Source organism: Miniopterus natalensis, chromosome 5 (genome assembly GCF_054644295.1).
Source record: "Miniopterus natalensis isolate mMinNat1 chromosome 5, mMinNat1.hap1, whole genome shotgun sequence".
In the NCBI taxonomy this organism is placed as follows: Eukaryota; Metazoa; Chordata; class Mammalia; order Chiroptera; family Miniopteridae; genus Miniopterus; species Miniopterus natalensis.
The window spans coordinates 10,610,325-10,638,288 of record NC_142085.1 but is presented as its reverse complement, the minus strand read 5'-3'; the positions used below and the strand labels follow the sequence as shown (position 1 = coordinate 10,638,288).

Sequence of the window (27,964 nt, the reverse complement as noted above, 5' to 3'; positions counted from 1 at the left end):
TCAGTCAGACAGGTCCCCGTCACTGGGTTCCCCGGGGCTCCGGCCGCTGGCCGCTCGCTCCACAGCTCTCACCCAGCGGCCCCTCAGCTCCTCGGTTTCAGCCTTGAAGGTGTAGATCTGGCCCGACTGTTGCAGCTGGAAGACCCTCGGGTCCCCCTGGGGCCCAGCGGTCACCTGGTAGCCCAGCAGGGGGATGGAGGTGTGAGCCCGTATGTCCTGGAGGGAGGAGAGAGCTGTGGGCCCCCCTGCCTCAGATAGTCATTTGCAGGTCACAGCCACACCCCTGCCTCCCACCTCCCACACACCCAGGAGGCTGGAGGGTTGGCGGGAGGGCGTCAGGGGAGAGGAGAATTGGCTGCCCCTTGAGGACAAAGCAATCGTGCACAGGAGTCTGGGCCCAGCTTTGAAAGCCACTAATGCTGTGACTCCAGAGAACTAGTCCTCACTGGGCCTCAGTTTCTGCATCTGAGATATGGGGCCAGCAATGCTGTGAGAGGGCCAAGGCTGGGGGCCAGGTGGAGGCATTACCTGAGGGGCACCATAGACATAGAGCACGAGAGGGTCGTCCTGGGGGATCACACACCAGCCGCGGGTGCTGCTTTTGCCCCATTTGTCCCCAATGAGCTGCAGGAAGCTACACATGAGGCTCCGCTCAGATCCCGCCGTGGAGCCTTTCTAAAATCAGAGAGAACAAAAGTCCCACTATGTGGCAGACATTGCTCTGGTTGGACAATCACTATTTCTAATCCCTGCAGCAACCCTGCAACAAGGGGCTATGTGTCCCTGAGGCTCAGAGAGGTCCTATCATGGGTCTGTGGTCACACAGCTGGCCAGTGGCAGAGATGTGGCCAAACCCTGGCCAGCCTGAACTTGGGGCAGGTGCTGGGAGGGCTTATCACCTGAAAGTTCCCGCAGGGAACACAACTGAGGCCGGACCATCCCCTCTTTCCAGGAGCAGACTGTGTGGCCTAATAGTGAGAGAGGTGTGGGCAGGGACTGGCCCTAGAATAAGGGGGAGCATTGGAAAGTAGGTAGATGCCCATGGAAAGGAACCAACTTGAAACCTGGGAGCCATGTTTAGCTGGAATAAGCTGGGGTCTTCTCCCAGCTCCCAGGGGCAGTGGGATGTCCACCTGGCCTTTACTGGGGGAGGGGCAGAGGGCAGTGGTAACTTGTGCAGGGTTGGGTTACGTTGTATTTGTACCACGAAGCTGAACACAGCTAGTGCCCCATAGGTGCTGGCCAGGAGGGAGCGCCTGAGGGAGGCAGTGGCTCAGCCAGGCCCCTAGGGCAGCAGAGAGGACGTGGGAGCTGGCTCCTAACTCACTGGGAGCCCTTGGGCAAGTTGCTTCCCTGGGCCTGGGTTTCCATGGGATAGGTCCCTGAGTCCCATCTGGTCAGAATGGAGTCTCCAGTCTGCCTCTTTCCAGCAGTGAGCCCCTGACCTGGAGCCTCAGTTTCCCCATTTGTAAAATGGAAACAGTAACACCAGCTCTCTCTATCTCCTGGGACTATCGGGCAGATGATGGGGACATGAGCAGGGGCTGTCCAGAGACGCTGTGTGATTGCTGGGTGGGGACACAGAGGGGAGGTGGAAGAGCCTGGACGACAGCCTGGAGCTTTCCTTTGGTGACAGGCCAGGCTCTGCTGCGGGGAGGAATGAGGGGTGTCTGTGGGCAGAGAGGCGGGAGAGTGAGACCACAGCGGGCTTTTCCTCAGCACCTAGGACAGTGCCAGCATGTGGCGGGCACCCTGTCCACATTTGCCAAATGGAGGAATGGTGGCCCTCACCTCCAGGATGCCTCGCCTCCTGTCCTCCTTGTCGTCAGGGAGCACGTTTCCGGTGAGGAATGTGTAGCAGTGCAAGCAGACTCGGTTGGGCCTGTTGTCGTCATATTTGAGTTCAGCCCGGTAGTCGGAGCACCTGGCACACACCACCTGGGGGAGGAGGGGCAGGAGGGGCGTGGGCCCCCGTGAGGCAGGGGGCCATGTTTGTACCTTGGCTGGGGAGTGGGGGTGTGAGCGCAGCCAGGGACAGGGGGAGAAACAGCAAGGCTCAGAGAGGAACTGAGGCAGAGAGGGGTCCTGGCAGGGGGCCGCTGCCCGGGCCCCCCCATGTGGATGCAGGAGCACAGCTCACGCTCTGGGCTTCCCCAGCTGGGGGCTGACACCCGGCCCCAGCTGCAGGTGCCTGGTTTCTGTCCCCTTCAGATTCCCCCTTAGTGGAGGCAGCTGTTAATCCCAGCGGCTTGCCCTGCACACCCTGGGAGCCCATCCACTCCTCCCAGTGCTCTCTGTCCCCTCTACCATCTCCCTGGACTCCCAGCAGCCTCCTGGGGCCCAGCCCTGGGGCCTTCATTGTCACCTCACAGGGAGCATCGGGGCAGCCGCTTGCCTAGGGCCACACAGCTCACCGGCAGCCACCGGCCCTCCACCAACAGGACATGTCCTTCCACAGTTTAGATTTAAGATTCATGCAAATTTTGCATTCTGCTCAATCCTACAGCCAAGCATGCTCTAATAGAAAAATGATGGGCTGGTTGTTTTCGCCAGGAAGACCTGCCATGAGTACCCGGTGGAGTGGGCCACCCCCAGCCCACCACAGAGAGGCCTCCAAGGAGGCCCACATGGCTCGTGCTGGGGAGGCCGGGTGAGAGGGCCTGACGGGACTCGGAAAGAAACGCGGGTGCTGCGGGACTCGGCTTCCAGGAAGACTGGGTGTCACAGTGAGTCCAGGATGTGGGCTTGGAAATGAGGGCAAGAGATAGAGAGGAGAGGGGGGGCTATTCATCAGTGAGCTGCTGGGTGTGCCCAGCTCAGCACGTGACCGGGAGGGCCCCCAGGAGGAGGCCTGGGCCTGCCCCACCCTCACCAGGATTCCCGTCTGGCAGGCGGGAGACAGAAACTGGGCACCAAACCACCGAAAGGATGACTCACAGAGTACAAAGGTATACACAGGCAGGAGACACCCCCAAATCGGGCCAGCGGGCTGCACATCCTCACACCGGGGCTTCAACTCCCTTGCCAGTATTTTATTTTTTTATTGAGATTTAATTTTTGAATATTATTAGTGTATATTTCCTTTCTACTCCACCAACTTTTCATTTTGAAAAATTTCAAACCTGCAGACAAGTTGAAAGAATAATAAATGAGACCCCCCACCCCTCAACTCCCCAGCTGTTAACATTTTGCCACATTTGCATAATCTCTCTCTGTATATGTGTATTTTATTTTTCCTGAACCACTTGAGAATAAATTATAGTCATCATGACACCTCACCCTTAAATATACAGCTGGCATCTCCCGGGAGCAAGAACACTCTTCTGCTTGTACACAACTCATGAGCGCACTCAGGAATTTAACATCAATACAATGTTATTATTTATATATGGCTCATGACCACATTTCCCCTAGTGGTCCCAATAACGACCTTTGGAGCTGCTTTTGTTTTCTGATCCAGGACCTAATCAAGGATCGTACATTTCACTTAGTTGTCAGAATATTTTCTCTCTTCCATGTACCTGCTTTCTAGGTTGTTATATTATCTTTTGTGCCTTTCTGTATTTCTTAACTATTTTAAATATATTTTTTTAAGAAACTACTTACTAAGTTGCAAGTGTGAATGGACTCAACTCTTATTTACAGATGTGAATCACCAAGAACAGTCGTTAACCCCCAGATCCGGATGTGGCTTGTCACTTAAATCTCAACATAGGTGGGTCCCCAGTCCTAGACATTTACTTTGTGTTCTGATTGCACTTTAACACAATTCAGGGACACCTCCCTGACCCAGCCTGCCCAGCTGGTCTCCTGTCCCCCAGGGTTCACTAAAGACTAAGGTCGGAAAGGACTTCTCTGTTTGCAGAGTGAAGGGAGCGGGCTGTGATGTCAGCAGAGAACAGCTGGAGTGCGGCAGGTGCTTACAAAGCCAGGGGAGCTGGGCCTGCAGTGGACAGGCCCCTTCCGCAGGGGGCTGTGACCTGAGCCATCCAGGGGGAGGGAAGGAGCAGAAGGAGCAGGAAGGGGGCACCTTCCTTTGTTGCGTTCTCGCCACCACCCTGGAGGCATGTATTCTCATCCCCATTGCGCAGGCGAGGAAGCTGAGGCCTGAGCCAGGCGGGCACACTTAGCGACAGGACTGTCAGACGCTGGGGCGCTGAGGACTTGTGAAGAGGAGGAGAGGACAGGTAGCCGAGGTCAGGAGGTCAGTCGTGAAGCGAGGACAGCGAGGGGCGGTGTAACAGGCATGGGGCTGCTGAGGTGGTGGGTGCAAGGCCCAAGAGGGCCTGAGGGGTTTGCATGCCCCTCACCCTGACACTGGAGACCATGTCCTGGTGCTGGGTCTGGGGGCCTCAGGAAATAGTGAGAATTCAGTGAATGAATAGGGTCACTGGGGGAGCATCCGGAGCGAGTGGCCTGGCCTCTCTGAGCCTCCCCTCCCGTCTGTAGAACGGGGACAATGCAGGTGCTGCTTCTCAGCTGGGCCGCTGAGGCCCAGGCAGGCAGCACCGTGCCGGGCACAGGGCTCGGGTGAGGTGGCGGGGAGGCGGGGTGCTGGCGGGAGGGGGTGCCGGGGGCACTCACGTAGCCGCAGGCCCGGCAGTGGTGACGACGGCGTGTGAGGGCGTTAAAGGGCTCCTGGCAGCGCATGCACATGGTCACCATCTTGTCGCGGACCCACTGTGGTGCCCGCAGGCCCAGCTCCTCCGACTGCAGCTGTGGGCAGCAGGTGGGCACTTGATGACCCTCTTTTGCCCACTCCCCGGGCCCCTGCCCACCTGCTTGCAGCCGCATTCTGGGTGGGGCCCCCCCAGGGTGGGGCCCCCCCAGTGCCCCCCACATGGAGGGACTGAACCGACGGCTGTACGCAGGTCAGTTACTATCGCGCCTGTTTCACATGTGAGCAGACTGAGGCCCAGGTCTAGCGGCTCAGCAGAGACGCCCAGCAAGCCGGAGTTCAGAGCTCAGATCTGAGGCCAGTCACAGGCACTCTCCCTGACCCCCGCCCCTCCTGCCTCCGCCTTCCCCAGGGCTGACATTTCTCAGGCACTTTCAAACCCAAACCTGCAACACCCCCAGCCAGGGCTGTATGGATTGAATCCCTTCCCAGGGCTAGTGTGTACAGAGGCTCCCATGGGACTGTTTGCTAATGGGGACCCTCAGGCACTGAGTCTCCGAGCAGGGTGATGGTAGGGTGGGTGGGCTTCATGTTAGGGTGGGTGGGCTTCCCCGTCCCTTCAAGTCATTCCTGAGCATGACACTCCTGCCCTCTGTGCTGGCCTGGGCGAGGCTGGCGGCTCCAGGGAGAAACGGCAAGTCTTCATTTACCTCTGGCTCCTGGGTGGCTCCCTCAGGGCCCTGGACAGCAGCCTTGAAGGTTTCATTCCGCTTCTCGATTTGGTCAATGGCTGCTTGGCAGGCCTGGGGAGGGGTATAGGAAGGTGGTAAAGGGGAGCAGGGAGAGCTTGTTCATCTGTCCATCCATCCACACATTCAAAAGACACTGTTGAGAGCCTGCTGGGTGCCAGGTGCTGAATTCTAAGCACATTGACTGACTTAAGGGAGAGAAACCATTATCCCCAGCTTACAGATAATAAAAACTGAGGCTCAGGGATATTAAGTGATTTGTCCCAGGCCACCCAGCTAGATCCTGAGAGGCAGCAAGATTCGAACTCAGAATCTCCAAACTGCCACAGAGCAACACCTGAGGAAGAACAGGGAGCAGCTGGGCACTGCACAACCCCCCTGCCCCCTCCCCCGCCCATTCATGCATGCCCCCTCCCCCTCCCCAGCCTGGGTGGTGGGGTAGGAATCCTAGGGGCCCTGGATTGGTCTGATACCTGCATCCAGGAAATCATTTCCTCCTGGGACCTGCTCGGAAAGTGAACACAGGTGTTGAGAGTGGCCCCTCCCAGTGTCTCGCCTCCCCACCCACAAGCCAGCGCCTACCGGGCTTGCAGCTGCAGGGTGCGCTGCTTCCCCGACACCAGGAAGGAGTGCGGGAACTCGGCGTCAGTCAGCTCCCGCACCTGCTCGGAAAAGGAGGGAGGCAGTTCAGACTCGTCCCGCCCGCCCCAGGCACTGTGGGGTGGAGGGAGATGGATTGTGCCCAGGGGACATTTCAAACTGCAGAGACCAGGCTAGGGAGCTTGCTCATCTCCTTCCTGATCCCGAGGGGCCCAGCAAACGCACCTGCACTGGGCCTGGCTCTACCAAGTGGTGCTTATGGCTCCTGGAATCTTAGCAGCAGCTAAGTTGACCCAATGTGAGGTAGGGGTGACAGTTCCTGACAAAGGATTCACCAGAAGTGAAAACTGGGTCACAAGTTGGGCTTGGGGACACAGCTTTTGCAAGAGTAGATCTAGAGCCCAGAATAAGACCCTCTACCCCATACAGTGAATGAAGGAACTGATTACCTAATTCATGGATTATACACATCCACCCTCAAAGAGATCCACCCTCAAACAGATCCACTCTCAAACAGATCCACCCTCAAAGAGATCCACCCTCAAACAGATCCACTCTCAAACAGATCCACCCTCAAACAGATCCACCCTCAAACAGATCCACCCTCCAAACAGATCCATGAATTGGGTCATCAACTCCTTGTCTATTACCATCCTCTTGCCCAGAATGCCACAGGGTCCCAAGGCCATTATGAAAGCTGCCAGTCAGGGAGAGCTTACTGAGTGACAGCCACTGAGTTCTGGGCTTGCCACACACATTCTCATTCAATCCGCACAACTGCTGAACCCAGTGACCAATCCTAACACTTAACAGCCATTCGGTGCCTCCCGAGGGCAGTGTTTCCCTCCAGCTACAAGCTCCTCCTTAGCTGAACCTGGTCAGGACTCTGGGTTGTCTACCAGTTTACAAGAAAGAAGTAAGACCGTGGGACATGTTAAATGACAACACTGGGGTGCAGTCAGCAAAATCCAAACTATGAGAAACTCTACCAGAGAAATGACCTGATTTTTAAAAATAAATAAATGAGAAAAAAAGTGGGAACGGGAAGTGTAATGGATTAAAAGAGACATAAGCAGCACATCACAAATGGTTCAGACAGATCGACTGTGAGAAGACATTTATGAGACAGTCAAGGAAAACAGAAGGATCTTAATGTTGCTAAGTAATTGTTATCAATTTGTCAGATGTGACGATGGTACTGTTAGTCATCTTTTGGGGCAAAAAAAAAAGAATTCTCTCTGACAGAGACATACTGAAGTATTTACAGGTGAAACAATATGTGACTGGGATTTGCTCTTAAATAATCCAGTGAAAAAGGGGATTAAGAGGGAAATGCTGAGGAAACAAGAGTGGCCTTGACTTGGCAATTGCTGGAGGCAAGCGATGAGTATGGGGGGGGGATATTTTCTGGGTTTAAAATGTTCATAATAAAAGATTAAAGAAAATCTTCACAGAAATCTTGGGAGGCAGATATTACCGCCCTCATTTAGGAGATGAGGAAATGGAGACTCAGAGAGGGCAAGAGTCTTGCCTGGGGTCTCACAGCACCTAAATTGCAGAATGGGGATTCAAACTCGGGTTTTTGGCCCCCAAGGGTAAAATGGAAGAGCATCTGTTTCCCCCCAACCCCAGAGTCCTGTACACACAGACCTCTCCCAGTAGTGCGGAGCCTACTGCAGAAGCGAAGCTAAGCCATAGACTTAGAGCCCGAGAGCCCTGCGTGGGGGAACTTTGTTGTCATTGAATCCACCTGACACTTGAGCCCCTCAGCTGGCCCCTGCCACATGTGATCTGCCACGTGTGACGACTTTCAGGGCAGCCCACCACATCCCAGAGAGTGTGGACTCTGGGAACACCCTCAGTCACGCTAAGCCCAGTCTACCTTTCGGGCCCATAGAACCAGTCTGCCCCCCCCTCCCCCCGGAACGGCTGATGTGATCTAGACTCAATCAACACTCCTGGGTTTATAAATGGAGAAGCTCAAGTGGAAAGAGGTCTTAGGAAGCCACTCCTGCAGTTGTGTGTAAGGGACGAAGGGCTGGACTATTCTAAATGGTGAAGGCCTGTCTGCACCTGGGGAGAGAGAAGAGGTTTCTACTTGGGGGACAATATCAGGAAACCTGGCAAGACCCCATGACTAACTGAGTGAGGGGGAGGGGAGAGGGAAAAGAAGGGAGAAATCTGAGGTTTGGAGTCCAGAGGTAGGAAGAAGTCTGATGCTTTTAGTAGAAATGGGGGCAGCTCCTGACCTGAGGGTCCAGGACCACCTGCCTCTGCAGGGACAGGATGAAGATTTCTAGAGGACACTTTCCTGATGCCCATTCTCAGCCACCCCCAGTCTGGGCTGGTTCAGACCCCTGCTGGCCCATACAGTGCCTTTGTGCCACTTCCTCAAAACACCTTGCTGAGTCCTTTTGGCAGACAGGCATAATAGGTATTGTTGGAACAAGACGCTCGACTGCCCTCTGCTGGACAAGGAGAATTGTACGTATGCCATCTGTGCCAGCTGCTGCGGATGAGGTGTGCTCATCTGGACCAGATGTGCTCCCACAGGGAGCATCTGCGCAGCTGTACAGGGAGGCCCTGCGCATAGATCTCACCTCCCTTCTTCCCAGGCTGGCCCTGTGCAGGATGGCACAGCATTAGGACCAAGTCAGACCTCGGGGACAATCAGCTGCTGAGAACCAGGCCTCCCTGACACCCAGAGGGAGGAGGTCAGGGGAGTCATAGGCCAATGGGAAACATCAAGGCTGTTGAAGGCCAGACCTGTCTCCAAACCTCAGCCTCAGGAAATGGTTCCCATGCGGGTGGGTGGACGCTCTGCACCTGCCAGGCCTTTGCCATCCAGGAGAGGGTGCTGTGTGGCCGCCAGAGCACAGAACAGGCCCTGTGGGGACTGCGCTCCATGGGACTGGCAGACGCCAGGAACCCAGCACACACTGGGCCTATGAGCCCTAAGTGTCTGACATTCTCAGCCCTGTATTTATGTATTTTTTTCTGATGACTCTGTTTCAGGCTCTGTATATTTCTTGGCTTTTCTATCTGTCCATCTTTGCCTCTTCTTTTCTATGCCTGGGTTTTTGCCAGTCCTTAGACAAGGCTGCCTCTCTCCATTTGTCTGTCTATATAACTCCTCAAAGACCTGCCTTTCTCAGTCTCACTCACCAAGCCTCCCAGAAATTCAAGTCTGCACATGTGCCAGCATTATCCTTAATTCCAAAACCAGATAAAGACACTACAAAGAAAGAAAATTATAGGTCAACATCCCTGACGAACATAGATGTAAAAATCCTCAACAAAATATTAGCAAATTGGATCCAGCAATACATTAAAAAGCTCATGCGCCATGATCAAATGGGATTTATTTCTGGCATGCAAGGTTGGTACAATATCCACAAATCAATTAACGTGATATACCCCATACACAAGATGAAGGATGAAAACCACATGATCCTATCCATAGATGCAGAAAAAGCATTTGACAAAATCCATCACCCATTTATGGTAAAAAACTCTCAGCAGAGTGGGAATAGAGGGATCATACCTCAATATTAAAAAGGCCAAATATGACAAACCTACAGCCAGCATCATACTCTTTTAAAAAATATGTTTTTGTTGATTCTTAGAGAGAGAGGAAGGGAGAGGAATAGAGATAAAAAACATTGATAAGAGAGAAACATCAACAATCAGCTGCCTCCTGCACTCCCCCTTGTGGGGATTGATCACCCAATTCGGGCACATGCCCTGACTGGGAAAGGAACGGATGAACTCTTGGTTCATAGGTTGATGCTCGACCACTGAGCCACACTGGCTGGGCAGCCAACACCATACTCAACAGGCAAAAACTACAAGCATTTCCCTTAAGATCAGGAATAACGCAGGGATGTCCTCTCTCACCACTCTTTTTTTTTTTTTCTTACCACTCTCATTCATGCCAGTACTGGAAGCCCTAGCCACAGCAATCAGAAGAGAAGAAAACATAAAAGGCATCCAAATTGGAAAGGAAGAATTAAAGCTGTCATTATTTGCAGATGACATGATACTGCATATAGAGAACACTAAAGAGTCCACCAAAAAACTACCAGAACCGATAAATGTGTTCAGTAAAGTAGCAGGATACAAAATAAATATTCAGAAACTGGTTGCATTTTTATACACCAGTAATGAACTATTAGAAAGGGCAACAAGGGAAACTAAGAAAGCAATCCCATTTACAATTTCATCAAAAAAATATACCTAAGAATAAATTTAACCAAGGAGGTAAGAGGTCTGTACTCAAAAAATTACAAGACATTGAAGAAGATACAAATAAATAGAAGCATATTCCGTGCTCATGGACTGGAAGAATGAACACCATTAAAATGCCCACACTACCCAAATCTATAGATTCAATGCAATTCTTATCAAAATACTAATGGCATATTTCATAGAACTATGAACAACTAATCCAAAAATTTATATGGAACCACATAAGACCCCAAGTAGCCACAGCTGATATCAAACTATACTACAAGGCCCTAGTAATCAAAATGGTCTGGTCCTGGCATAAAAACAGGCATAGAGATCAATGGAACAGAATAGAGAGCCCAGAAATCACCCCACATCTATGTGGTCAATTAATATGTGACAAAGGAGGAAAGAGCTTACAATGGGGTGAAGAGAGTCTACTCAATAAATGGTGTTGCCCGGTCGGGTGTGGCTCAGCGGTTAAGCATCGACCTAGGATCCAGGTGATCGGGGTTCGATTCCCGGTCAGGGCACATGCCCGGTTGAGGGCTTGATCAATGACTCTCTCCTCATTGATGTTTCTATCTCTCTCTCTCCCTCTCCTTTCCTCTCTCTGAAATCAATAAAGATATATTTAAAAATAAATAAATAAACAAATAAATAAATGGTGTTGGGAAAATTGGACAGGTACATGCAAAAAATGAAACTAGACCACCAACTCACACTATGCACAAGAATAAACTCAAAATGGATTAAAGACAACGTAACACTTGCAGTCATAAAACTCCTAGAAGAAAACATAAGCAATAAAATCTCTGACATCTCTCTTAGCAGTATTTTTGTTATATCTCCTCAGGGAAGGGAAACAAAAGAAAAATAAACAAATGAAACTACATCAAACTAAAATGTTTTCGCACAGCAAAAGAAACCATCAACAAAACAAAAAAACCTACAGAATGGGAGAACATATTTGCCAATGATACATCCGATAAGGGGTTAATATCCAAAATATATAAAGAACTCAGACAATTCAACCGCAGAAAAACAAACAATCCAATGAAAAAATGGGCAGAGGACCTGAACAGACACTTCTCCAAAGAGGACATACAGATGGCCAAGAGACATATGAAAAGATGCTCAACGTCGCTAATCATCAGAGACGCAAATTAAAACCACAATGAGGGCCCAGCCGGGTGTAGTTCAGCGGATGAGCACTGACCTAGGATCCAGGAGATTGAGGTTCGATTCCCGGTCAGGGCACAGGCCCGGGTTTTGCGCTCGATCCCCAGTGGGGGGCGTGCAGCAGGCAGCTGATCAATGACTCTCTCATCACTGATGTTTCTATCTCTCTCTCTCTCCCTTCCTCTCTCTGAAATCAATAAAGATATATTTAAAAAATAACTAACTAAATAAAAATAAAACCACAATGAGGTATCACTTCACACCTGTCAGAATGGCTCCATCAACAAATCAACAAACGACATGTGCTGGGAGGGTGTGGAGAAAGGGGAACCTAGTACACTGCTGGTGGGAATGCAAATTGGTGCAGCCACTATGGAAAATAGTATGGAGGTTCCTCAAAAAATTAAAAATGAAACTGCCTTATGACTCAGCAATTCCACTTCTGGATATATATACACACATACACACGCATATATATATAAACACTAATCTGAAAGAATATATGCACCCTTATTTCACGGCAACACTATTTACAATAGTGAAGATCTGGAAGCAGCCCGAGTGCCCACCAATAGATGAGTGGATAAAAAGCTGTGGTGCTTACATACAATTAAATATTACTCAGCCATAAAAAAGAATGAATCTCACCATTTGCCACAGCATGGATGGACCTAGAGGGTAGTATGCCCAGTGAAATAAGTCAGACAGAGAAAGACAAACACCATATGATCTCACTTATATTGGAATCTAAAGAACAAAATAAATGAACAAACAAAATAGAAGCAGACTCATAGATACAGAGGACAGATGGCTGCCAGAGGAGAGGGGGCTGGGGGATTGGGTGAAAAAGGTGAAGGGGTTAAGAAGTACAAATTGGCACTTACAAATTAGCCTCAGGGATGTGAAGTACAGCCTAGGGAATGTAATCAATAGTATTGTAATAACTGAGTGTGGTGCCAGGTGGGTACTGCAAATGTCGGGGGGAACACTTTGTCAAGTATAAAATTGTCTAACCACTATGTTGCACACCTGAAATTAATGCAAGTACTAAAATAATATTGACTATAAACTGTAGCTGAAAAATAAATAAATAAATGAATGAATAAATGAAGAAAGAAAGAAAGAAAGAAAGAAAGAAAGAAAGAAAGAAAGAAAGAAAGAAAGAAAGAAAGAAAGAAAGAAAGAAATAGAAACAAGCCTGCAAAGGCTTCTTCCAGGCCCAGCCCTCAGGACACGCCTGGATTTGGGAGGGATCAGAAAGGAGTGACCAAGGTTCCCCCCACTCCTCCACCGGGCCCGCAATCCCGCCATAAGCTTTATCCCCCTGGGCTGAAGCCTTCAGAGGAGACAGTGCAGTCTGGCGACTAAGTACAGGGGCTCTGGACTCTCTTATACCTGAATCCTCAACCCTGGCTTGACCCCAAGCAAGTTAACTTTTCTGGGCCTTGGTTTCCTTCTTTTTTTTTAAAGGCAATTTTTTTAGAGCAGTTTTAAGTTCACAGCAAAGTAGGAGGGAAGGTACAGAGAGTGCCCACATGCCCCTGCCTCCACCCGGGCAGCTTCCCCACCCGGTGGAGGGCTCCTTAGGGCTGACGAGCCCACGTGGACGCATCACTTTCACCCAAGGCTCCGAGCTGACGTTACATGCTTGGCGGTGTACCTTCTGCGGGTTTGGAAAAGTGCGTGGTGGCGCGTAGCTGCCATTATAATATCATACAAAATAGTTGCCCTGCCCTAAAAGCCCTCAGCCTGTTCATGCCTCTCTCCCCTCTAACTCCCGGCAACTGCTGATCTTTTTACTGTCTCCATAGCTTTGCCGTTTCCAGAATGTCACAGAGTAGGTGTCATGCAGTCTGGGGCCTTTCAGGTGGCTTCTTTCACTTAGCAAGATGCACTTAATGTTCCTCCAGGTCTTTTCGTGGTTTGATAGCTCATTTCTTTTTATCACCGAATGATATTCTATTGGCTGAATATATCAGAGTTTATCGCCTTATTTTTTTAAACTATTTTTGACTTTTTAAAAATTGATTTTAGAGAGGAAGGAGGGGGAGAGAGAGATGAGGAACATCGATCGGCTGCCTCCTGAACATGTCCAGATCAAACCCAAAACCTTTCGGTGCACTGGGCCACTCTCCACCCAATGAGCCACACCGGCCAGGGCTACTGCCTTATTTTAAAAAAATGGAATTAACTATAGATATATTCACATACAGGCAAACTGCACACAGTTATTCAACTCATTTGCAGAGATTGACAACTGCAAGCAACCTAAACGTCCTCGGTAGAGGCCTGGCTGAGAGAATCGCGGCTCACCCACGCCCCAGGACACTATGCAGCTGAGCAAAGGGACGCTCATGTGCTGACCTCAGCGGCGTACAGAACGAGGAGTTAGTCAACAAAGCAGAGTGCAGAACAGTGCGTGTGAAGAGTAGTTTCACTGTTTATGCGAGACAAAGGGGAGCAGTAATAGATAGTGTTAGCTGGTGAATGCAAAGGCCACCCCTGGAAGGCCTCCCAAGAAGCCAAGGCTGCCTCTAGGAAGGGAACCTTGGGGACGACGGGGGGGGGGGGGGGGCATACACGACACCTTTGCATTGTATATATTTTATATATAGTTTGGTTTTGGAATGTGTATAATCTATATTTTTAAAATAATAAAATTACTCTTTTTAAAAGATTAAAAAACCTGAAAATGCAGGGGACAATAAGAGCCCCTACATCACACGGTTGCTATGGGACAATGCAGGGCCTGATCCACGGTGACCACCCAATCAGTAGGTGCTGTTATGGACAGCTGTGGCCATCTCTGGATGGAGACGTGACAGTGTAGACCCTTCCTACTCAAAGTGTGGCCTGTGGACCTGCAGTGTCAGCATCCCCGGGAAGCTGCTGGAAATGCAGAATCTCAGCCTGCTCCCCCTACTGAATCAGAGCCGCATTTTAACAAGACCCCCAGGGCCTGTGGGGGCTGGGAAGGGCCTGGACAGGGAGGCTGGGAGCCCAGATGGGCAGCTCTAACCCAAACTCTTCCACATCCACGTGCTCTCCAGCCCTGCCAAGGCCTGGGTTCCTGGACTGAGAACCCGGGTCTGGCCCTCCTGCCCCCCCCATACTTGGGCCCACCTTCGTGAAGCCTAACAGCGGCCAGGGCTCCTCTCACCTTCATCCCGGCCACGTCGATGCGGATCCTCACCTGGAAGTGGGCGCCCACCTGGATGACCCTGGGCACACAGTAGAGCAGCATGTTGTTGAACTGCAGGAGACACAACACGAATGTGTGCAGTGGGTGTGTGTGCAGTGGCAAGGCAGGAAGACGGCCGGGAGGGCTTCCCTGAGGGGTCCCAGCGCCACTGGTCTCCTGGCCCCTCTCACCACACTCTGGGCCAGCTCCCAGGATGTCACAGGTTGTGAGAAGGGTCCTCTGGCCCCCAATCCAACTAGGATGTCACTGCAGGGTTGCCCTACCTGTGGGCATCCAGGGACCACAGCAGAGCTCAGAAACCTATGAGCCCCTTCTCATTCTCAGGGGCACAGGGGCTTATGAAGGTGTAGCTCTCTCCCCCTGACCACCAGACACAACCAGTTTCCACCAGGAGACTCTGGTGTCTTCAGTGCAAACCCAGGCAGTTCTTCCTAGTAGCTAACCTAAATCCCTCCTACTGTGCACTCCTAGAGCACAAATAATACTACAGGCTTTGGAGCCAGACAGACTGCGGTCAAATGCTGTCGCTTCCCAGATTGTGTCTGGGTCACCCCTCAGCTGGAAATTCTGGGTCCTGGAGGCAGCACTGTCCAGAGTCAGCCAGTGCCAAAGTGAAGGACAGAGAACCTGGCTCTTCCCTGCTCCTCCTGCAGCGCCGGGTAAACCGGCAGGCAGGACCTGGGCAGTGTGGCCATGACTTTTCTCCCCAGGGTGGGGGGCCCCCAGCCTCTCCTACCAAGAAAAGATATCGCTCCACGGGGTCTCTGCGGCGGAAGGAAATCTTGAGGACGGGGCCCTCTCGGAGCAGGGTGTTGGAAGGATCCACGATGTCATCTTCGAGGCCCAGGCGCTGGTACACTTCCCACAGGTCCTGCAGCCGCTCCTGGGGACAGGAGTGCACACTAAGCCAAAGCTGGCAGGGACCACCACCTTCTGGAAGGTTTGCCTTGCGTAGACAGGAACAGGCTGCAAGGGGGTGGGGGCAGCAGTGGGACCGTGATGAGTGGATTCAGAGACCCGCATGGGCTGGGGAGGCTGAGAGTGGCAGGGAGGAGGTGACAGGGCCCCCAGGGGACTCCCCTGCTCTCTCCCTGAGGGCTGCTCACCATCTCCGTGATGGCTGCGTTGGAGTGTTGTGCAGCTGAGAAGATCAAATCAAGGGCTTCTGGGGGGAGCAGAGCCAGAGTTATCCCCTGAAAGTCGGCTGTCGGCTGAGGCAGGAGGTCCTTGAGGCTTGACAGAACCGCCTCAGGGCCTGCCGTGAGCACCCCGGGAGCAGCCGTGCTCAGGAGCCCAGCATAAGAGATGTCTGGGTGACGGGGTACATTTCCCACCAGGGTAGAGAGACTGGAAGCCACCGAAACACAGAGCTTAGGTGGCTGCTTCTGTGTCCCTCAGTGCTCCCCAATCCAAGTCAGACCCAGAGGGCGGAAAGGCATGGGCTCTGGCCTCCCACAGGCATGGCTTCCAATCCCAACTCTATTCCTTTCTGGCTGTGTGACATGGAGCAAGTCACTTAACCTCTCTGGGCCTTACTTAGTGTCCTTGTCTGTAAAAATTGGCTAATAGTATAGATAATGTCTACCAAGCACCAACGATCCAAGTTGAGGGTCGACGCTCATTATAACCAATTTAGCAGGTGATCGGTAGATACATGGGAGCAGCCTCCGCCTCCCCCGCCCCCTGAGAGCCCCGAGGGCATCCTCACTCTGAGCATCAGCCCGGTCCGGGGCCTGGGCTGGCAGCTTCTGGACGTATTCCTTGAGCAGCAGCTCATAGCGTGGGATTCTCTGCACAGGTTCCAGCATGTGGTGCTGCAGGGTCAGGCTGCCCGAGGCCTCGCTGCTCTTGGGGACGGAAAAGGGGAGGAAGGGTGTGGGGTGCGAGTGGGAGGGTGGGGGAATTCAGGAAGCACTGAGCCTGGGAGGTGCCCCAAATCACTGGGGAAACCGAGCCACTGCACTTGGGGGTGGCAGCGCAGGCTCTGCCCTGCCCCACCCCGAGCTCACCTGAATTCGAGTGAGAACCTCCTGGAAGAGGGGAGACTTGTCAGTCCAGGTGGCCAGCAGCTCAACGGCTCGCTCAAAGTTCTTGATGTACTCACTGTACATCTTCAGGAAGGGGGCCAGTTTCTGGATCACATCACCGATGCGAGGGGTGGCTGTCCTACAGGAGGGGTGCCCAGGTATGGCCCTCAGCCGGAGGACCTCCTCTCCATTCCAGGCAGGGGAGGGTTAGGCCAGGCTCCCTGAACCCCGCAAAACAGCCTTTCCAATGCACTTCTGGGTGCGGTCATGGGGGCGTGTCATCCCACACGTGTGTGAGGGTGGATGCTGTTCTCTCCCACGGACTGGGCTCCCCCAAAGGCCAGCACCGTGCTGAGCCTAGGACAGGCGTTCAGTAACCACTGGATACTTAAGCTTGTAATGATAATGAAGGCCACATGCCAAGACTGCTCGTCTCATCTCATTCAATTCTCACAACCCTGCAGGGGGACAGTCCTTGGCCCATCTTAGAGAGGAGGAAATCGAGACTCAGAGGGGGAAGAACTCATCCAGGGTCACCCCATGGAAGGGTCTGAAGGTCGTTCAGCCCAGGGACTGTTAGAGCAGAGCGATAGGGAGCTGGCCTGCCTGAGTTTACTCCCAGCTGCACCTCTTGCTCTAGCGGAGTGCCCATGGGCAAGTCAACTAGCCTCTCTATAGTTCAGTTTTCCCATCTGGCAAAGTGAAAATGATGGTAGGTGACCTCATAGGGTTGACCTTAAAAATACATATAAAATAAATAGAATATAACAATGAACTATATATTCATCATTGGATTTAACAATTACTAACATTCTTCTTTGCTGAGAATTTACATATATATATATATATATATATATATATATACATATATACATATATATATATATTTTATTGATTTTAGAGAGAGGAAGGGAGAGGGAGAGAGAGAGATAGAAACATCAGTGATGAGAGAGTCATCGACTGGCTGCGAGCCCACAACCTGGGCCTGTGCCCTGACCGGGAATCGAACTGCGATCGCCTGGATCCTAGGTCGATGCTCAACTGCTCAGCCATGCCCGGCCGGGCTTTGCTGAGAATTTTAAAGGACATCCCAGACATCGTGGCATTTCTTTGGCAAAATATATAAAGCAAGTAATTTTACCACCAAATACTTTAGTGGTCATTTCTGAAAACAAAGAGGGTTTCTTGCATAACCACCATGCCACCATCACACAGGGGCTGATGTGAAGATTAAATGAGTTAATAGATGTAAAGCCCAAGGCCAGGCGTGTAGGAAGCCCTCAGTTAGTACTGCCTCTTGAGTCACCCAGCCTCGGGAGGACCTGCTCCACGCCCTTCCCAGGACGTACACACAGCCTCCCTGGGCTGATTCCTCCCAGCCCCTCGCTGTGCAGACACTGAGCCCAGAGCAGGAGACTGTGGTGGCCACACAGCAAGTGCGCTGGGGGCTGCCCCGCGACCTGCCCAGGGCTGTGGTCAGGGGACTCGGGGCTCCTGTGGCATTACCAGTCATCCAGCCGCCTCTGTAGCTCTGGGAGGAAGAACTGCGCGTGGAACTGGTAGATGGAGGAGATGTTGGAGAAGATGAGCCTGACCACGTCCTCGGGGAAGGCCTTGCTGCTGCGGGCCTCCGCCAGCAACTCCTGGAAGAACACCTGCAGCCCGCCGCAGGGTCACTGGGCCTGTGGCAGAGAGGGCGCCACCACAGCAGCCAGGGGGACAAGCACAGCCCCGGGGCAAGCTCCCAGTTTACTGAACGCTTTCACCTCCCTAATCTCCCAACATCCTCGTAACAACCCCAGAAGACATAGGCAGGGAAGATTGTATTCTGGCCACGTTACAGACGGGCAAACCCCAGCCTAGAGACTCAGGGACTTGCCGAAGGCTGGCAGCTGATAATGTCAGAAACGGGCCACTCCGGGTCTGTCAGGGTCTCAGGCTTCGCCAGGCTAAAGATTCCTCTGCCCGTGTGCAGTGGATGAAACCTCTTGCCTTGGGGCTCTTTAAGAAAGCATGGCCCTGGCCGGTTTGGCTCAGTGGTTAGAGCATCGGCCCGCGGACTGAAGGGTCCCGGGTTCGATTCCAGCCAAGGGCATGTACCTTGGTTGCAGGCTCGAGCCCCAGGCCCCGGTTTGTTGGGGTGCATAGGGGAGGCAACCAACCGATGTGTCTCTCTCACATCGATGTTTCTCTCTCTCCCTTCCCTCTCTCTGAAAAGCAATGGAAAAAATATCCTCTGGTAAGGAGAAAAAACAAAAGAAGGGAGTGTGAAGGGTGATAATGGTGAAATTGTTTGTGTTGGGGTGACAGATGAGGATGCTGTGTGGGGCCTGGAAGGACTGACTGGTGTGTACTTGGCTGAGCCGAGGCCCCAGGCACCAAGGTTGGAATGGGGAGTGGCTCTAACGGGCTGTTTCTGATTTCTGCCCCAAGTCCAGCCAGTGAGGTTCCTAGAATCAAATGCAGGGGTCCTAACTCCCAGCTCTGGAGAGGTGGGTTGGGAGGGAGAGCGGGGCTGGGTGACGACGCCCGGGTGGTGGGGCTCAGGTGGGGGTGTGCTAGCCACTGGCCTGGTCCAGCAGGTGGAGGCGGGCCACGTAGGCCTGCTCCGTCTCCAGCAGCTCCTGGACGATCCTCTTCTCAGGTTCCTGCAGAGGGTTTGGGGGGAGAAGAGGGACAGCTTTGGTCTCCCTTGATGGGAACCTGGTGCATAGTCTTCAAAGATGCCCCAGTGAAACGCACCTCCCGGCATTCATGCCCTCCCACAGTGCAGCTTGCCTGGCACGGGGGTCACTGTAACTGAGAGAATGGGGCAGAAATGAGGCTGTGCCAGGTCTGGGCCAAAGCCCCAATGCCCTAGAAGCTTCTGCCCATGCTCTCGTGGGAACCACCATATCTGAGGTCTGGTTGCCCTGGTGGAGAGGCCTTGTGGAGAGGAGAGGCCCTGAGACTCCCCGGGAGAGCCAGGGGCCCGGCAGTGCCACATCCCAGTGGAGCCTCTGACTCTCCCTGGCCAGGTACCAGGCTGGAGAGTTGACTTTTGGGGCATTCTGACCCCAGTCACCATCTGACTGCAGCCACATGACAGACCCTGTCATGAACTAAGTTGTGTCCCCCCCACATTTATGTGTCAAAGCCCTAACCCCTAACGTGACGTGTTTAGAGATAGGGCCTTTAAGGAAATAGTTAAGGTTAATTGAAGTCATAAGGGTGGGGCCTGAATCCACTGGTGTTTTGACAGGAAAAGGAAGGAACACCAGGAAAACAGTGCAGAGAGAAGGCCATGTGAGGACACGGCAAGAAGATAGGAGAGAAGCTTCACCAGAAGCCAACCCTGCCAGCATCTTGATCTTGGACTTCCAGCCTCTAGAACTCTGAGAAAGTAAATTTCTGTAGTTTAAGTCACCCAGGCTGTAGTATTTTGTTATATCAGCCCCAGCTGACTAGGACAAACCCTGAGTGAGACCAACAGAAAAACCATCCAATAGTATTCCAGTCAACCCACGGAATTGTAAGAAATGATAAGTTGTATTCAGCAAAGGCATTTTGGGGTGGTTTGTTATGTAGCAATTAATAATTAAAACATATTATTATGGTCATCATCTCCATTTTGCAAGTTAGGAAACTGAGATCCAAAGAGGTTAAAGTGACTTGCCCAAGGTCACACATTAGTAAGCAGAAGAGGTGGAGCATGACCCTGGCCGTCTGGCTCCAGGTCCAAGTGTTGCGCAGCCCAGCCTTTGGACTGTACAGATGAGGAAACTGAAACCCAGAGAAAGGAGGTGACCTTCCCAGGATCAGTCTAAGGGCAAGAATTAGCCCGGCCAGTGTGGCTCAGCAGTTGAGCATCGATCTAGGATCCAAGAGATGGCAGTTCGATTCCTGGTCAGGGCACATACCCGGGTTGTGGGCTCAGTCCCCAGTCGGGGAGGGGGGGCGTGCAGGAGGCAGCTGATCAATGACTCTCTCATCATTGATGTTTCTATCTCTCTCTCCCCCTCTCCCTTCCTCTCTCCGAAATCAATAAAGACATATTTAAAAAAATAAAAATAATAAGGGCAAGAATTAGCACTGGCCTCTATTCCTAGTTGGGATTGCTGCCTCCTTCAGTGGGTAAACTGAGGCCCCACCTGGGAAAGGTATCTGGTTTACAAGCTATGTGGCCTTGGATGAGTTCCTTAAGCTGTTGAGTTTGGCTTTCCTTGACTCATACATTGAGGGTTATGGGAAATAATACCAGCAGTTGGGTGCACTAGACAATCAAAAGCCTTTAACAGGGAGAATTATGTGTATATATATATACACACATATATATATACCCTTGCCTAAGGATATTTTTTCTATTGATTTTTAGAGAGAGCAGAAGGGAGGGAGTGGGAAAGAGAGAGAAACATCGATGTGAGAAAGACACATCCATTGGTTCCCTCCTACATGCGCCCTGACTGGGGCCCGGGATCGGACCTGCAACCCAGGTACGTGCCCTTGACTGGAATCGAACCCGTGACCCTTCAGTGCAGGCGGGCCGACGTTCTAACCATTGGGAACACCAGCCAGGGCGTAACTGGGAGAATTTAGCTTCCAGCTGGGGAAGTGCTGACACTGACTGTGAGAGAGTGTGTGGGGGGAGCTCAGTAGAGGGGACCCCCCCCAGCTCCCACTTCTATCCCAACCCTCAGGCACCTGTGTCCCTGGCTCGGGGCAGGTGTCTGGTTGGCAAGATTTCCTCCAGGCCCCACTGGACAGCTTGTTCTTCAGGGAGCTCAGGTACCTCCTGCTGACCGTCCTGGGCCCAGACCCCAGGGCTTCCTCTACATCAGGCTTCTCCCATGGTCCTGTGGGTGGGGGAGACCTGCACCGAGGGCGGTGATGCTCAGCCTCCGGAGTATGGGCTCTGGGCACTGCTCCTGGCACCCTGAGAAGAGAGCACACCTGAGGGTTTCCTATCTGTAGAGTGGGAAGAACAGCACCTCCTTGGTGGGGGGTTGGGGGTGATTAATGCAAATCACAGGGATTCAGTAGCTCCCGAGTGCCTGTCCCTAGGGGGTGGTTCGCTAAGTAAAATATCCACTTCCCTCCCAACACTTCCTTGGAGGGAACTGGAGTCTTCAAAATGAGTCAGCATGAACTCCATAGTTCCTTGTTTAAAATGCAGAGAGGGGCCTCTTACCCAGCTGCGTGCAGGGGTAAGGCTAGGAGCTGACACAGCTCTCTTGCAACCATGTGCACACAAACCTAAGAGTTAGAAGTCAGTGTGCTGAAGGGCCTCCAGTTCAAGATGGCCACGTAAGAGGACCTTTCAGACCAAATCTACACAAAAAAATCTACACAACAAATCCATAGGTACACACGAAACAACTTCCTCCAAAAAAACTAAAAATTAGCTGCTGACACCTAGACTCTTTTGAATTAGGCAAATGAGAGAAGGTCCACATTAAAACAGGCAGGAGACTGGGACATAATCTCGCCAAACCCCTCACCTGTGGACCTCACACCTGGTTTTAGTCTCTGCAGCAGGAAGGGCCTTAGAACCCTAGTAACTGATACATTGAGAGAAGGTGGGAGCCATAGAACACTGTAAAGGAAGGGTAGGGCTGTTAAAGCTGGGGTTTTTCAGTGGGAGTTATGCCTCTAGCAGGGGGCAGGGGAGAAAGCCAGGCTGAGAGCAGTTCCCTTGTGCTCCCAGAGATGGGCCTTTGTAGGGCAGCTTTGTCACCCTACCTACTGGGTCTGCAGGCCAGTTAAATTCTTTAGATAACAGAGGCTGACCTCGCCGAATATATCCAACGATTTGGACTATATCCATTCCCTGTCTGTGAAAAGGCTTGCGACGACAGCACAGACAGGCATCCTTAGGAGAAAGACAGGCTGGGGAATGGACAACCAGCCAGGTACGAAATCTCCAGCATTCTGTGAGTTTTCCATTACCCCCACTTTTCAGCTAAGGAAACTGAGGTACAAAGAGGACAAGTTGCTTTCAGCCAGGGGCTGGCAGAGGTGGGATTCAGGTCAGGCAGCCTGGCTCCTGAGCCTTCGTCCCAAACTGCCCTTCCCCATTTGAGTCAAGGAAAAATAGGTCCAGAGAGTCAATGCAACCTGCTCCAAGCCACACAGCTGGTCCGTCGCAGAGAGAGGATCAGTTCCCAGCCCCCGATGGCCCTCTCAGGCTCTTCCATGGCTCTCTGGTGCCCCAGTGCCCGGTTCCTCAGCCTGGGGTCTGCAGCTCGTGGGAGTAGCCAGGCCTCTGCTTTCTGTTCTACATGTGGTTTCAGCTTCTGCATTTCTCTCCAAGTGCCCCCCGGCCAGCTTCTGTTTCCTCTTCGCCCCTCAGTTTCAGATTAGCGAAAGTGCTGGAGACCACACAAGAAAGCCCAGACCAAGGCCAAGACAGCTGGCATGGGTCAGCCTCACACAACAAGGGTGACGAGGCCTCCTCTGACCAAATTCTGGTTTGAGGGCTGCCTCGTCCTGCTAGGGGTGTTGTCGGGCAGAACACACGTGCTGAAGATCTCCACCGGGCATGCCTGGAGGGCTGAGTGGGGCGATGCCATCTCCCCAGCCTGCTCAGAAGTGGAACTGCCCTCCAGGTCCACATCTATGCCACTTCTGCCAGGAAGCCCACAGGAGGCTTTGTCTGCCAGTGCTCTCAGCACAGTTCATGGGCCCCTCCTTCCCAGGATATCTATTGTCCATGAACTTAGCATCCAAAGACAAAAGTCTCTGGACAGGGATCATTCTTAGGCCCCCGTGTCTGCTAGTTCCTGGGCGCTGCTGTGCTGTGCCACCCGCAGCCCCTCAGGACGGAGGCACCCTTCCCCGCAGCTGCCGGCAGTGTGGGGACTGGCTGCCTCACCCAAGGTCAAGTCCATATCCAACGATTAGTCCATGTGGGTAAAAAGACCCAGCCCTTTGCCTCAGCAGAACAACCTGAGAGGCATCCCAGTTCAGCGCTCCCGAGACAGGCCGGACCCCTGTTCAGCTTCTCCCTGTGGGTAGCACTGTGCATCCCTCCAGAAATCCCCTCAGAGTCTATTTCCAGAGAACCCCCCTCAGACAGTCCCTAACACAGTCCCTAACATGCCTGCGGAGTGGATTAATGCCACACACACACACACACGCCCCACTCCTGCCAGGGCCACCAGTGACCTCCACACATCTGACCCGGCCTCTCCCCTTCAGAAGGAAGCCCTGGCATTGCCTTTTGCCCATGAACTTAAAGCCTCCCCGCCTCTCTTTGCCTCTATTTTCTCATCTATAAGATGAGAATAGAAATTGAACCTCCCCCGTTAGGCTGTTAGATGATTAATGAAGTACAAACGCACTTAGGACAGCGCCCCACAGGTAAGCTGACCGCACGTCCCGGTTTGCCTGACACAGTCCCAGCTTTTCCTATTGCCCCCCACCCCACCCCACCCAAATAATTTAATGGCATTCACATTCAGTGTCAAGTGTGTCGTGGATTGAGTGATAGAGTATATGGTTATCCCAGTCAGAAGGAGAAAGCGCTTGGTAAGCATTAGCTATAACTGCTGCTGGAGGGGCAATGGTGGAGTTCTGCAGCCCACTCTCACTCATAATTACACACGTCGGGACCCTCCCCAGCACCTCAACACACTCTCACCCCTGCCCAGCTCCTCAGTGTCCCAACATTCTCCTATGCTCTGAGGAACCCATCCCCAAGCGATGTGGGCACTGCCAGGTCAGGAGGGGGTGTCCAGGACGGGGCCCAGAGAGAGAACTGCTCACCGAGGGCTCCGTGGCCCTGGTCCTGCTGTTCAGGGTGGAGGGCCTGTGCTGCCCAGGGGCCCAAGGGTGGGTGGAGGAGCTGGAGGGAGGTTGCCAGTTGGCACAGTGACCCTTCCCACCCTCACCACCCCATACCTGCTGTTCTCAAACACAGTCACCAGATTGGACACAGATGCCAGCTCCTCCTTACTCTCCCCCTCCATCCTGCGGGCCTCCAGGATCCCCTGAGGCAGGGAGAGAGGCCTCCAGCCAGCACACTCGGCCACCCCCGCTGGGGTCACAGGTGGGTTAAGGCATCAGAAACCTGCTCCTGTCTCTCCTGCGGGCTCAGCAGGCCTGCTCCTGGCTTCACAGTGAGCAAGGAGGAAGCAGTCCCAGAGCCACAGCCCTGAAGGGGAAAGGCTGGTGCTCCCCGCAGAGGGAGGAGCTTGCTCGGCCCCACCCTCCCTCATGGGGGTGACCTTTTGCTCCAGTAGGCCCCCACTTCCAGAAGCTACACAGCAGGGGTCAAAGGCTCAGAGGTAGTTTCTGGGGCTGGCCCCTTGGCAGGACTCTTGGCCAGAGCATCTCTAGCCAACCACACTTTCTCTCTCACAAGGTTCAGAGGATTCTATGTGGTCCTCTTTCAACAACTTCTTTTCTACACCTGACCCTGTTCACTGCTGTAAGAAAACAGCTTTTTAAAAAAATTAATCACAAATAAGTCACAAGCCTATTAAGGGCTGGCAGGGAGAAGTGTGTGGTGTCCTCACCTCCCCACTGGGGCTCCCTCATTTTAATGGCTGCTGTCTCCACCTCATTGCCCCAGGGGAGGGCAGCTTCCGCCCTGAAACTCTGATGATAATAATCGCTAACACATACTCTTTTTAGTGTTTTACAAGTATTTTCTCATTTAATCCCATAACAGCTTATAAGTGGGGTCCTATTACTATTTCCATTTTACAGAAGAAAAAAAGTGAGGACCAGAGAGGTTAAGTAACTTGCCCAAAGTTACCCAGTAAGAACACAAAAGAAACCATGTTTCTAAAGCAAAGGCGAATGAATGTCCTACAGCTCTAGCGAAGCTCTGGTTGGGAGCCTGCATGAGCACGTTCTGACTGCTCCATCCTCAGGCTTCCCTGCTTCTAGCATGCTGGGGTTGTCTGCCTGAAGTCTCCTCTCCCACCTGGTCCCCCAGCCCTTCCAGAACAACGCTGTCTCTGCTCCCTTATTCAAGTCTCACAGGCTCTTCCGGGCCCTCCCACTAGGTTCTGGTCTGTCTCGTCCTGAGCCAGGCCCTCCACTGAGACCGGTCTTTGTCCTGCAGTGTAGGGACTTGGTACCCGAAGTGCCTGGCACAGCTTTAGGCTCCAGCGCCCGTGAGCCACTGGGGCCTCACACGCCAACAACTCACATCTCTCAGAGCTTCGCCTGAGCAACTTCTGCCAGCAGGTGCCTGGCTCCTCCCCAACCCTAAATTTGACTAATCCTCCTCAATTTTTGGTTTTACTTTTTATTACAGAACAATGTGACATAACCTACAAACCTATAACCCAGGCCCAGCAGCCATCAACTCATGGCCAGTCCTGCTCCATGTGCAGCCACATTCACTCCCCCTCCCCCCAATCCCAGACATTAGATGACTTCAGCCCTAAATGTTTCTTGGGCACCTGAAAGATAAGCACACACACACACACACATACACACACACACAGAATGGTGATGTATTCTATGTGTGCACACATGCACATGTTTTATATACATTATATACAGTCCACCCTTGAACAGTGCGAGTTTGAACCGCACTGGTCCACTTCTACACAGATATTTTCAATTGACCCTCGCAGCTCAAACCGGCATCGTGTACACGGAGGCCCAACTATTGACTGCGTGGGAGATCAACACCCCCACCCGCACGTTGTTCAAGGATCAACTGTACATGTGTTTGTATATATATGAACAATATCACCATTATCATCACTAGGAGATATTGAGTAATTGTTCCCCAATGTCATCAGATACCCAGTCAGCATTCAAAGAGCCAATTCCTCATAAATGTCATCCACTATGGACCCGATTGTGTCCCCCAAATTCACATATTTAAGCCCTGATCCCCAATGTGGCTGGATTTGGAAATAGAGCCTTTGGGAGGTAATTAAGGTTAAATGAGGTCGTAAGAGTGGGGTTCAAATCTGATAAGACTGGTGGTCTTGTAAGAAGAGGAAGTGATCTCTCTCTCCACACCCCCTACTCCCCCATCCCCACCCCCACATGGCTCGGAGGAAGGACCATGTGAGGACAAGTGGCCGTGGACAAGCAGGAAGAGATCCCTCCCCATGAACGTAATCCTGCCAGACCTTGATCTGGACCTCATACCTCCAGAACTGTGAGAAATAAGTTCTGTTGTTTTTAACTTCCCCATCTGTGGCATTTTGTTATGGCAGCCCGAGCAGAGTAATTCATCATCATTTTCAAAAAGTCAGGATCCAGATAAGGCCCACACACCACAGTGCGCTATCCCACCTATTAGCTCGCCTTTCGCCCACGGGCTCACCTCTCTCATTGTTCTCCTGCCCAGTACAGCAAGGGGACCCTGGGTCACTGGCCCTGCAGGTCCCTCGGTCAGGATGGTGACAGTGCCGGTCCCTGGATTTCCTGTTTGTGATGGTTAGATCTAGGGCTTGACCGGATTCATACTTAAATGCCACTTCCTCCTGGATGCCCTCCCAGGTCTTGAGGAGCCTCCTTCCCTGATATTCCTCTTCTCCCAACTGTAGTGCCCTGTTTCATCTTCTGTACCCTGGCTCCCTGAAGGTGGGGCCAGACCACATGAGCATCCTGGCTGGTCCCCAGCCCAGCCCAGTGCCTGCACACAGTGTGCCTCAGAAGGCACGCAGAATGGACAAATGTCACACCTTGAGCCCAGAGGCTTATTGCATCTCGTAGCATCCAATCCTGAGCTTCCAGAGTAGAGTTGGCCTGAATAGCAGGGCCTGCCCCTCACAACGAGGCAGGAGAGTGGGTAGAGACCCCTGCAGGAGGCCACCCAATAGCTCAATTCTGAACACACCACGGGCACCCTCAAAGCTGCATCTGCCCAAGAAGGAGGGCCAAGATGCCCACATCCCCAAACAATCTTCCAGGGCTCTGTTCACCATGCCCCCACCTCCCTGACCTTGGCCCCTCAAGATTCTGCCAGCCTTTTTGCCTGATTTGCATCTCGCCTGCAGGCATCACTTGAGGCTCAGCCCTGACAGTCTCCTCCTTCACACACATCCTGCACCACCGAATTTAGAACCTGTCCCATGCCCCCTGGCTGGTTTTGCTCAGTGGTTAGAGCATCGACCCACAGCCAAGGGCATGTACTGCGGTTGCAGGCTCAATCCCCAGCCCTGGTTGGGGTGCGTGGGGGAGGCAACCAATCGATGTGTCTCTCTCACATTGATGTTTCTCTCTCTCGCTTTCTCTCTCCCCCTTCCACTCTCTGAAAAGCAATGGAAAAAATAGCCTTGGGTGGGAATTATTAAAAAAAAAAGGAATCTATCCCAAAGTTCCTGTCCTTCTGCCCCAGCCAGATATGTCCAACACCTTCAGGACATGGCTAGGAACATGTTCCATCTTCACTTCCAACTCAACA

At 52.4% G+C, this 27,964-nt stretch overlaps 1 protein-coding gene across 1 annotated transcript; it reads right to left on the bottom strand.

Annotated features, from left to right (window-relative positions):
- FGD2 (FYVE, RhoGEF and PH domain containing 2) lies at positions 1 to 24,566 on the bottom strand. The gene is made up of 16 exons (XM_016223688.2): positions 24,484 to 24,566; positions 21,286 to 21,517; positions 19,176 to 19,253; positions 18,112 to 18,260; positions 16,588 to 16,744; positions 16,287 to 16,425; positions 15,685 to 15,743; positions 15,315 to 15,461; positions 14,537 to 14,629; positions 5,950 to 6,029; positions 5,841 to 5,871; positions 5,329 to 5,421; positions 4,585 to 4,716; positions 1,792 to 1,938; positions 529 to 675; positions 1 to 216 (listed from the first exon to the last, which is right to left on the bottom strand). Exons 1-16 carry the CDS (start codon positions 24,549 to 24,551, stop codon positions 1 to 3), a joined length of 1,968 nt encoding a protein of 655 aa, XP_016079174.1. The 5' UTR covers positions 24,552 to 24,566.
- Between the last annotated feature and the right edge of the window lie 3,398 nt (positions 24,567 to 27,964).

What these genes read in the sequence shown, in the direction of transcription:
- FGD2 (XM_016223688.2), bottom strand. Translation starts at nt 24,551, where the DNA reads ATGGAGGGGGAGAGTAAGGAGGAGCTGGCATCTGTGTCCAATCTGGTG. An exon ending in GGACCGGGCTGATGCTCAGA is followed by an intron (nt 15,744 to 16,286) that starts GTGAGGATGCCC and finishes TGCTCCCCCCAG; the next exon opens with AAGCCCTTGATTTGATCTTC. An exon ending in GGAGGCGAGGCATCCTGGAG is followed by an intron (nt 676 to 1,791) that starts GTGAGGGCCACC and finishes CTCTGATTTTAG; the next exon opens with AAAGGCTCCACGGCGGGATC.